This window comes from Mchenga conophoros, linkage group LG6 (genome assembly GCF_057382185.1).
Source record: "Mchenga conophoros isolate Kocher_MC1m ecotype Shallow Benthic linkage group LG6, M_conophoros_male_GT1.1, whole genome shotgun sequence".
Lineage (NCBI taxonomy): Eukaryota > Metazoa > Chordata > Actinopteri > Cichliformes > Cichlidae > Mchenga > Mchenga conophoros.
Window position 1 is genome coordinate 37763987 of NC_140531.1, and position 11696 is coordinate 37775682.

Consider the following 11696-nt stretch of genomic DNA (forward strand, 5'->3'; position numbering starts at 1 on the left):
AAGAGGTAGGGGAGCCTTGGATCGATAGGACAGAGGAATAAAGAAAAATGAAGCCAAAAGAAAAAAAAAGAATGAAAGAAATTCACTCCAATTCTCCATCACTTTGTATATGCTTTCTTTTTCTTCGGTGATTCGTTGTGTGTAGAAACGTAACCATATCTTTGTTCTAGAACACCTGTCCCTGCCACCATGAGGCCAGAAGGCTAGGTTGGAAACTAATGCACAAACCTACAAATACAGACACATGCATGTACTGAAACACTCACAGCCAAATGACTATCTCTAAAAATTATCCTTTGACACAAGGTAGCACATAACCGTTTTAGTCCTTTTTTTATTCTAATATCTATCACTCATCACCTTGAATAATTTGCAGATTTGTTTCCATCTAAAATATACTTTTTCCTATTCAGGAAAGGCTGGCCCTTCTGATGTTAGCCTACAATTTCCTCTGAATGATCCCCTTCCAAAACTTCAATCTTTTGTTCTTCTCTGATAAAAAAAAAGGCTTTTAACTTCGATTAAATTTAGATTCTAACCTTAAAAATATGCTCACTGGTTTCTCAAGATGGTTTATTGAGTATCAAGAAAAACAAGGAAAGCAATAAAACAGGAAGAGAGTAAGAAAACACTACATTTAAATTTGCATGCAGGTATTGGATGAAAACAAAAGGATGAACTGACAGTTTCAGGTTTTGATTTAAACACTTGTTTTTCTAGAAGTGCCTTTTCTCACAAGAAATTTCCAATAACTGTCAACACATATGTGGTGAGCCTTCCTCTTAGTGTTCCCTTAACCCAGCAAAACTTGGCTATTGGTATATTTATTATATTTGCACATTAATTTATTGTTTGTATAGTTAGTACTACACTGTGAGTTAAATATCTCATATAAATTATATGTCAGAGATATACATTTCTGATAATCTAAATTTTGGAGTTTGGAGGTCAGAAAAATAAAGGTGCCAACTGGAACCAAAAGTGGTTCTTTAGACTGATGCCATAGAAGAACCTTTCTTGGTGCCACAAAGAACCTTTCAAACAATGGTTCTTTGAAGAACTATTTCTTTCAGTGGTTCATTGAAGAACCTTTAAATGTGCCCCAAAGAACCATGAAGAAATGGTTCTTTGGGGCACCTTTATAGGTTTTTCAAAGAACTTTTTTAAAATGGTTCTTTTAAGAACCCTTTTAAATCTTTCAAAATAAAATGTAATTTCAGTAGGGTAAAATAAATACGAGTACAGCATAGACATATATTAATGGTTTATTGCCATTTCGTAGTATACCAAAAGACAAAAGGGCATTTTAACCCTCAGCACAACATCACTACTAATACATGTCACATATTAGTCATTTAAACAGTAATAATTATTTTTTTTACTATACTTTAAATAAATATATATACATATATAAATACTATATCTATAGATAACACAACATGTATTGTTTAATTAATAAAACATCAGAAAGTGATAACAACATTAGAAATAGCAATAGCGTCATAACGGACCAATAAATCAACACATTTTCATCAGCAGATGTTTGCATGTTCAGTAAAAATATTTCAACGAGTTTATGATTAAAATGATTAATGAACTTCAGCGTTATGTAAGACAAGTTTCATGTTGGACTCATTGTCTTTTGTTAGTCCAGTTTAGGACAATGTCTCATATTAAATATATGTCATATCAAAACAACCACACACCTGCAGTTGTTTCAGTTTTTCACAGGTGTTTCCTGTCAGCTGGTCAACCTCACTCAGGTGGACATCCATATCAGCCAACCAAACGACAAGCTCCTCCCTTTGTGCTTCAAATCCCTCCCACTCTGAGACAAGGAGCTGAGATAGAGAAAACAAGGGTCAATTATAAAGAAGAGAGAAAACCGAAACCCTCCTCAGAAGGTCTGACTCGCATACCTGCAGTCGACCTGTGATGGACTCCTGTTTGGCGTTCACGTCATCCCAGCAGCGGCCGCACTCCCTCGCTGTTCCCAGCAGCAGAGTCTGCAGGGTGCCCTGGAAGAGCATAGTTAATGTTCGACTCCTCCTGGTCAGGCTCTCCAGCTGGGTGACCCGAGGTCTCCCCTCTCGCTGCCACCTCTGAACACACATACAAAAATTGCATGTGAAGCAGGAGGTGCAGATTCTTTTGCTATTCTTTTCTAAATCCAGGCTTAATCACGTGGGGGTATTTGGAAAACGTTTTTGGCCAGCGGACGACTGTTGTCTCGCGGAAAGTCAAATCAAATGTGTGCGATACACAATCAATTTACAAGAACACATTATAAAAGAAAGTGCCTGATTTTAACTGAATTCTGCATCAAAACAGGGTAACAGAATTAAAACGAGTGTTTGCAGCAAATGTGAGCACAAATGGTAAATGGCCTGTATTTGTATAGCGCTTTACTAGTCCCTAAGGACCCCAAACTGCTTTACACATTGAGTCATTCACCTATTCACACACTGGTGATGGCAAGCTACATTGTAGCCACAGCTGCCCTGGGGCGCACATACAGAGGCGAGGCTGCCGGACACTGGTGCCACCGGGCCCTCTGACCACCACCAGTAGGCAGTGGGTGAAGTGTCTTGCCCAGGGACACAACGACCAAGACTCGAACCGGCAACCTTCCGATTACAAGACGAACACCCAATTCTTGAGCCACAATCGCCCCACAGCCTCACCTTGTACAAGCCTGCAATTAAAGTTCTCCTCTATGCAGACAACGTTCCTGTTTTCAAGGCACAACTTAGATCTGCTGTACAAATCTTATGGATACACGATAAAGATTCTGATCCCTCATCCTAATATGGTCCCAAAAGGCTAACAAAAAACAACATAGCAATAGCAATAAAACAAATGTTGAGGCTTCAAAATACAAAGTCCATAAACCAATGGCTGACATGGGTTTTATCATAAGGGGGATAAGACTAAACGTATAATACAGATTTTAGTCTGAGAGATTTGATGTTCATTTACCTGCAGATGCACTATATGCGCCTGCTCTGTGGTTTTCCACGTTTTGCAAATCACTATTTATTACAGGAAGTAGGTGAACTAAAACAAGTCATCTTTTTTTGTGAGAGGACCATATTAATGAAACAAACCTCAATGACATCATAGATATCACTAAAGATGCTCCTGCTGCTTCTCTTCCTCCTCATCCTAATTCCTTCTCCTTGTCCTCGACTTACATACATTTGTAATTCAATCTAATTGTTTTTCCTCCCCCTCCTCTTCCTCATTTTGTTGGAGCTGTGAAAAGAATTAGTGCAAATCTGAATTAATTTGTGCAAACAAGAAAAATCTACAGCTTTTCGGTCAGAGGTAGTCTTGTGATTTAAGCTGGGTAGAGTAGATTTATGTGTTGATGCTGCCTGCTTCAGCTCTACGACTGGCTGCTGAGTCATATTTACACCCCGGCTGGATTACAAACTTTAACCACGCGCTGAACTTTGGCCCAGTGTTGATACCTCTTGTTAGTATAATGACCTCTTCTTGGCTTAATGTATGATGGTGGATAAATGAAATGTACAAAGAAAATGTAACTATATTACAAAAGGACATGCATCTTGGTAACATGAAATGACTGGAGCATAACTTGTTAACTAGTCCGAAAAGAAGTTATACAGGAACAGTCAAAGACACACCTTCTCATGTGTCACATTTCTATTCATTCAAAACACCTATGCATAGCTGTATTTTATACAGCTCTTACAGAATTCAAAGTACAGGCTGATGTGAGTATTTAACGTACGGCTCCGCACTACTGAATTTCTGAGTTTCTAGAGCAGACACACAATTCACATCACAACAAGCTTCAGGCGCCATTTTAATGACTTTAACAATATAATAAAATTTCATTTCGGTCTAGCTGACATTACGTTATGTACGTAGCACGCAATTGAACCACATATTTTAGAGGCCAAAGGTTCAAATTGGATGGGAGCACCTTCACTTAATTATAACAGTGGTTTTGTTAGGAAAACAGTTCTGTATACTAAATTAACTATGTGCACGTTAGCATATGCTACTTCCGGTGCGGAAACTCCCGTGAGGAGCTTTGTTTCCGGTGTCCTATTCACGCCCTGTTTACGGTCCAAAACAAGTTAAGCAAATGAATGAATCAAGCGGCGATTTACATTTCTATAGATGTCTTGGGCATTTACCCAATATATCTGTAAATGATGTTCATCGACTTGTCGATATTTTTCCCCGTGCCTCAGAGCAAAAGAGAAAAGGGATTCAAATGTTATATTTCTCAGCTGTCCCTCGTTTATCTCTGTCAGGCTAAGGAGGGACTCGGAGGCAGACCGTCACTTAAGTTCACAATTTATTTACACACAGACACCAGGTGCGGATATATACAGGTGAGGGGGCAGAGGAAGAGGGTCTCCGGGGAACACAGGCACGGGAAGGGAACGGGCTATGTACACAATCCTTCACTGAAGCTCAGGTAGCTCGGACTCCGGCTTTTAGCTCACCAAACAGCGGTCCTCAGGCTGGCGAGAAATCTAGCACAGGAAGGAAGAACAGGTAAGTTGCAGCACGAAAGAAACTCGGGAAAAAGCTCAGATTTGCAATGACACTGACGAGTGTTACACAATAATCCAGCGAAGAAGCACTCTCAGCAGCCGCCTTAAGAAGTGAATGAGATGAGACGATTGTTTGCAGGTGTCCGAGCCAGGGGCTGGAGCCGTCATGACTCCGCCCCGGTAGAGCGCAGTGCGTGGGAGGGGAGAGAGAGAGACGCAGCACAACAAAAACACTTGTAGCTATACAGAGTCAGCCGAGAAGGCACAGGGTCATGACAGTACCCCCCCCTCAATGGGAGCCCCTCGGCGACCCACCCGGCCTACCCGGATGCCGCCGGTGAAACTCGCGGAGCAGACCAGGAGCCAGAACTGCCGACCGGGGCACCCAGGAACGTTCCTCTGGCCCGTAGCCCTCCCAGTCCACCAGGTACTGAACGCCCCTCCCCCGCCGCCGAGAGTCCATAATGCAGGTGATGTTCCTGCCCATCCACGAGCCGGGCGGGCAGAGGGGGCCTGGAAGGAGGGCACAACGGGCTGGAGAGCACGGGTTTGACCTGGGAGACATGGAAAACATTATGGATACGCATGTTGCGAGGCAGCTTCAGACGGACAGACACCGGATTGACCAGGGCCTCGATCTCGAACGGACCGATGAACGCCAGGGAAAGTTTCTTCGACTCAGCACGAATGGGAACGAAGCGTGAGGAGAGCCATACCTGTTGCCCAACCGTATAGGCAGGTGCAGGGATCCGGCGGCGGTCGGCGAGCGCCTTATTGAGCTCCGCTGTCCGCAGCAGAGCGGCTTGAGTGGACCGCCAGGCCCGGCGGCACCTGCGGAAATGATGTTGCACTGATGGGACGGTATGCTCACCTTCCACGGCCGGGAACAGGGGTGGTTGGTAGCCCAGTGAGGCTTCGAACGGCGACAGTCCAGTGGCTGATGAGGTCAGGCAGTTGTGGGTGTACTCAATCCAGGGGAGTTGCTCGCTCCAAGTGGTCTGGTTGTGACAGATGACACAGCGGAGTGCTGCTTCAAGCTCTTGGTTGGTACGCTCGGTCTGTCCATTGCTCTGAGGGTGGAAGCCCGAAGAGAGACTGACCTTGGCGCCCATCTGCGTGCAGAACTCCTTATAAGCCCGAGAGGTAAATTGGGGTCCCCGGTCGGAGACGATGTCCATCGGAATGCCGTGAAGCCACCACCTCTCTAGGGACATCTTAGGCCCTCCAAGGTTTGGAGGCCTATCTCCCCTACCACCACTTCCCCTGCCAGTGGCGGACTCCCTCAGAAATCGGTGCGTTGGTGGTTCTTTGTGTCCGGGGATGGGCGTCCAGGTACACACCGGCTCACTCCTTGGCGGCCGCTTATCGGGGCCTGGAGCCTGGGGCTCGCTCGGGCCACTTCGGAGGTGGGGTGTCCCCGGCCTCTCGGCCTGGGGCTCGGTCACTCAGGCATGGCTGGCTGCCGGCGGAGCTCACGGGCGCGTCACTGCAACTCCCCCTGGCTTCTGCTCCGCGGCTGCTGAGTGAGCCCTCATCTGGGACTCTCCTCAGCTCTTTCTGGGACAGTGGCGCGGCTGGCCCTCTGTTGGTCTTCCTTGGTCTCTTGTGTTCTGGGGGCCTCTGGATGTCTGGAGTTTTGATCTCCTCCATACCTGCTTCATGCCCTGGAGGACGGGGCTGTGGCCCCCCCACACCCTCTAGCAGATCATTACATGAAGGAACCTTTTAAAAAAAACAAAAAAAAACAAGCGCGTCCATGCTCACAGGTGTACACACGGGTGATCACACCCACAAACTACACCCTTTTTGGCTCCTACCTCAAAGCACACTGTGTTCTGTTGATCTTATGTGCTGCACAATAATGTTTAATATTTAGTATTTACTGCCATATTCCCATATATCATTGTGATGTTGTTTATTCTATTACTCTTGTTCTCTTCTGCTTGTTTTCTTTTTTCTTTCTCAGCAGGTGATCCAGGTGATTGATATATGCATTTTTTTTCTGCTCATTCTGTTGGTTTTTGTTTTTTGCCCTTCTCCCCCGTCCCTCTTCTCAGCTGTTTCTCTTTCCCTCTTTCTTTCTCCCCTTCTTTCCCCCAGTCAAGTCTGTCCTGTATTCAGTAAGTGAAAATAAAATAAACAATAAAAGGTGAATCAAATTGACCATTACGGCAAGGCTGGGATGGTCAATTTGGTAAAGTAAATCCGTTGGGCATCTTTCTTTGCCTTTAGACAACAATTCTGATGGCAAAAGAGCCAAACGGGACAGGCAAAAAAAAAAAAAAAAGGAATGCCATGAAGCCGGAATACGTGGGTGGTGAGCAGCTGGGCGGTCTCCAGGGCCGTAGGGAGCTTCGGGAGGGCGATGAAATGAGCTGCCTTAGAAAAATGATCAACGATAGTGAGGATGGTGGCATTACCTGATGATGGTGGGAGCCCCGTAATGAAGTCCAGCGCTATATGGGACCAGGGCCATCCTGGCGTGGGGAGCGGTTGAAGAAGCCCGGCGGGTGGTTGGTTGGGACATTTGTTCCGGGCACATGTGGTGCATGCCATAACGTACTCCCTGGCGTCCTTGTCCAAGGAGGGCCACCAGAAAAACCGCTGGAGGAAGGTGAAGGTGCGGCGGGCTCCTGGATGACAGGTGAACCGGGCAGTGTGGCCCCAGTGGAGCACCTGGGGTCAGACAGCAGCAGGGACAAACAACCGACCAGGGGGGCCCGGGTCAGGGTCAGTATCCTGGGCCTCGCGCACGAGAGCTTCGATCTCCCATGTGACAGCTCCAATAACACAAGTAGCTGGAAGAATCAGTTCAGGATCGGAGTCCCCCTCCGTACTGGAAAACTGACGGGAGAGTGCATCGGGCTTCACGTTGTGCGACCCTGGTCTGTAAGTGATGGAGAAATTGAATCTTATGAAGAAGAGGGCCCACCTGGCTTGCCGTGAATTTAGGCGTTTGGCAGACCGGATGTACTCAAGGTTCTTATGGTCGGTCCACACGATGAACGGGTGTTCCGTGCCCTCAAGCCAGTGCCTCCACTCCTCCAGGGCCAGTTTGACCGCTAGCAACTCCCGATCACCGATGCCGTAGTTCTGTTCTGCGGGTGAGAGACGACGAGAAAAGAACGCACAGGGATGGAGCGTACCTTCGAATCGCTGTGGCAGAACTGCTCCCACTCCAGAGTCCGAAGCATCCACCTCCACCACAAACGGTTGCCTGAGGTTGGGCTGACGGAGGATGGGGGCGGTTGTGAACTTCTCCTTTAGTAGGGAAAAGGCCTCCTGAGCAGAGAGGTCCCACTGAAAAGGAACTTTGGGGGAGGTAAGTGCGGTGAGAGGTGAGGCAATCTTACTGTAGTCCTTTATGAAGCGTCGGTGGAAGTTGGCGAATCCTAGGAACCGTCGGAGTTGCTGGCGGTTCGGCGGTTGAGGCCAGTCCACCACGGCCCGGACCTTCTCAGGGTCAGGTTTGAGATCCCCCCGAGAGATGATATAGCCAAGGAAGGCCACCGTGTCAACGTGAAATTCACATTTCTCCGCTTTCACAAACAGCTGGTTCTCCAGGAGGCGCTGCAGGACCTGCCTCACGTGACTCTCGTGCTCCGCCTGGGACTTAGAGAAAATGAGAATGTCATCAAGGTACACAAAAGCACATCGATTAATAAAATCCCTCAGAACATCGTTAACTAGGGCCTGGAAGACCGCGGGCGCATTGGTTAAGCCAAAGGGCATGACGAGATACTCGAAGTGTCCAATATGTGTGTTGAAAGTGGTCTTCCACTCTCTCCTTCCCGGATTCTCACCAGGTGGTAAGCGTTTCGCAGGTCTAGTTTGCTGAACACCGTGGCCCCCTGGAGTAGCTCGAAAGCTGAATTCAGGAGGGGAAGAGGGTACTTGCTCTTTACAGTGATCTTGTTGAGGCCGCGGTAATCAATACACGGCCGGAGCGTCTTGTCTTTCTTGTCAACAAAGAAGAAACCTGCCCCCACCGGGGAAGATGACGGGTGAATTATCCCGGCAGCCAGAGAGTCATTGATGTATCTTTCCATGGTTTCCCTTTCGGGCTGTGTGAGGCTGTAGAGTCGGCCAGAGGGCAGAGGCGCCCCAAGGAGAAGATCGATAGCAAAGTCATAGGGCCGGTGTGGTGGAAGCGAGCTCGCCTCATCCTTACTAAAAACTGCTGCGAGGTCATGATAGACGGAAGGAACTGAAGATAGCTCTGGCGCTTTAGAAGGCTTTCCGGAGAGGGAAGAAGGGACAGAAGGCGTGGCGGCCCGAAGGCAGGTCATGTGGCAGCCCATACTCCACCCCATAACTTGCTCTTTCTTCCAGTCGATGTGTGGGTTGTGTTGTGAAAGCCATGGATAACCTAGTACGAGCGGGGTCACTGGTGCCTTAAACACACAAAGCTCCCGCATCATTATCTCATCCTTGAGCTCTTCGCGGATATTATTTAGCAGAGTGGTCTTCAGGGCCTCAGGTCCCCACTTGGTCTGTGCAGCTAGGGTCCAGAAATCAACAGAAAAGTCAGCCATGCTTCGCCTACCTTGCTTCAGATTAATCAAACGATAGCCGGCAGCCTCCGTACTAGAGCCTTTATCAAACACCGACTTGAAGCGAGACAGGAAGTCATCGTAAGACATTCCGGGGCACGCCTGCAGCTGGGCCTGGGCCCAGGCCAGGGCTCGATCACGTAGTAGCTGGGTGACGTAAGCGATCTTAACCCCGTCAGTAACAAACACATGAGGTAGTAATTGAAACTGCATGGAACAATGCAACAAAAATCCCGCACATTTTCCGATCTCTCCAGAAAAAGCCTCAGGTGAAGGTAAAAGCTGATCCAGCAAAACTGGGGAGGCTACTGAAGCTACCGCGCTAGCGGCCGGAGTAGCTGTGGCTGCTGTAGTGACGGCAGGAGCATGTGTTACCTGGGGAGGAGCCGCAGGAAGCGGGTAGTCGGGCAGTGGAATCCGTTGGGCGAAAGCCTGAGTTAGAGATGCCACTTCTCCGCTGAGCCTTACTAGCAGTTAGTTTCCAGCATGTGCTTCATGTCTCACTGGTTCTCATTGTCGACAAGGTAAACAGCTTCAAGCCATGTCTGTCAAGATGAGCACACAAACAAAACAATATGAATGAGAGTTTGTCGAAGGTATATATTTGTCACCAATGACATATTCACAAATATGTCACACCTCGAAATATCCTATAACCCTGCTCATAAAAAGCAAAAATCATATCCAATTTAAATTTGGCTAGTCTACCCTTTAAGGTAGTCACCTTGGGCAGCACTGTCACACTTCCAGCATGGCTTCTATTTTTAGAAGTCCATTTCTGACCACTGACCACTGTGACAACTCCTGCAGTTACATTGTGCTGTAACCAAGCACAGGCTGACAACGGCATGATGGAACACAACATATTTACATTAAACAAATGCATGAAGCTTGGGGTACAGTGAGCAGTTGATGTTTTCTCATTGCACAAGCTTAAGATCTGATGAAGCATCCAAATTTAAGTCACATAATCACAGTGAAATCAATGTTTCTGGTTTTTCAGGGATGCAAAATGAGTCTTGTGCAAAATGCATACTCTAATACTGCAACTTGGCAAAATTATGAAGGATATTGCAGTTGTGTACCTTGATTCACTTATCAAGGTTTATATCGTCTATTCTGTAAAATAGTCAGATTGTGAATTAAATAAGAATAGACAATCTTATTTAATTCACTTTATGTACAAAATTCACCTGTTTGCTGCATACATGCTACTACTGCACATTCACCTAATGTATATATTATATATGTAATGTTCTTCTTCTACCCCCCCCCCACCACCGTTTTTGCACAAGTCGAGGAGCGTGTCAGGTTACATTTCACTGCGTGTTATACTTGTATAACTATGCATGTGACAAATAAAGAAGGGGCATTTATCATCAAAGAAGTTTTCCTGCTTTATTTAAGACATACAGGCTGACTTTGTTTCAGAAATCTTGTTCATGACTCATTAATACTTGCTAATCTTAATAGTGCAAAAACGGGCAGAAGTGCCTCGCTCTATGAGAGTAAAAACAATCAAGACATAGTAGTTTTTTTGCTAATTAGTAAGTGAGAAGTAACAGAAGAAAGAGCTACCAATGATGGTCAAGAGAAAAAAACAACCAAAAACAGTCAATCAGTATTCACTTCAATCTTCAGCCTCATCAACCCACAATTCAAAAAAAATAAAATAAAATAGTAACTTATTTCTAACTTTGCCTTACCTGTGTGTGCGTGTTTTTACTCTTTCACTTTCTGTTTATTATCAATTCATTCCCTCACAGTACCACCGAGCATGATTTTTCTAAAATTAAAAAGAGAGAAAGAGAGATGAGGAAAAAGAAAGGACCTTCTGACAGTCACACAACTTGATGCAGTAGCCTGAATGGCAGCATTAAGATTTCCATGCTGACACACATGTTCATTCTCACTAACTCTTCTTCAGGCTTCTCTCTGAGATCTTTTCTCTTCCTCTTTTTTCCTCCCTCCCCCGTCTGTTTGTTGTGCTCCACCTCCCTCGGTTCTTTGAGTGCATTAATCAGTCAAGCCACAGCATCACAGCTATTACTCATCTGGTCAGAATAAGAGAGGGAGAGCGAGGAGGGGAGAGAGTCCATAACAGAGAGAGAAACAATGACAGAGCGAGACAGAGACCCAGAGAAAAGAGAGCGAGAGCTGGGGGAAAGAAAGAAAATGGAGAAGTGCAGAGAGTGAACTGCTCGGTATTCATTCATCTTTTAAAATCTCTCCTCACCTCAAGGCTTTTCATCTCTCCACCCATCCATCCATTCATCCATCCATCCACTCATTCAGCCAGCAACGAGCCAGGTATCCATTCATTCACCTATTTATAGATGCCACTAACTTCACTGCCCCCCCCCTACAACCACCCACCCACCTAATCATGCATCCATCTTTCTATCCATCTTTCCATTTCCCCTTTCACCCCACTCCCCATCTTCTATTCATCTCTCCATCTCTTCAACTACACCTGTCTCTATCTTTATTTCTTTCCTCATCTATCCATTTCATGTTTTGAGCCCCTTTAAGAAAACAACTCAGGCCCAGAAAGAAAATCTATTTTGCTGTGCAGCAACAGGGTATAGAAAAGGTAAGAAGGGAAATT

General features: G+C 46.1%; 1 protein-coding gene and 1 long non-coding RNA gene across 2 annotated transcripts; both read right to left on the bottom strand.

Moving 5' to 3' along the window:
- Window positions 1-1454: 1454 nt before the first annotated feature.
- On the bottom strand, window positions 1455-3164 carry LOC146573223 (nesprin-2-like). The gene is made up of 3 exons (XM_085278525.1): window positions 3108-3164; window positions 1920-2102; window positions 1455-1841 (listed from the first exon to the last, which is right to left on the bottom strand). Exons 1-3 carry the CDS (start codon window positions 3162-3164, stop codon window positions 1674-1676), a joined length of 408 nt encoding a protein of 135 aa, XP_085134651.1. The 3' UTR covers window positions 1455-1673.
- A 1259-nt stretch (window positions 3165-4423) lies between these two features.
- LOC146573224 (uncharacterized) lies at window positions 4424-11393 on the bottom strand. Its single transcript, XR_014892939.1, has 4 exons — window positions 11006-11393; window positions 10795-10874; window positions 9464-9633; window positions 4424-4514 (listed from the first exon to the last, which is right to left on the bottom strand). It is a non-coding gene; the product is annotated as an uncharacterized LOC146573224 (long non-coding RNA).
- Between the last annotated feature and the right edge of the window lie 303 nt (window positions 11394-11696).

Coding starts and splice junctions, on each gene's coding strand:
- LOC146573223 (XM_085278525.1), bottom strand. CDS start 3,164: ATGAGGAGGAAGAGAAGCAGCAGGAGCATCTTTAGTGATATCTATGAT. Junction 2,103..3,107: donor ATATCTATGATGTCATTGAG/GTTTGTTTCATT, acceptor ATGTGTGTTCAG/AGGTGGCAGCGAGAGGGGAG. Junction 1,842..1,919: donor CCATCACAGGTCGACTGCAG/GTATGCGAGTCA, acceptor TCTCTATCTCAG/CTCCTTGTCTCAGAGTGGGA.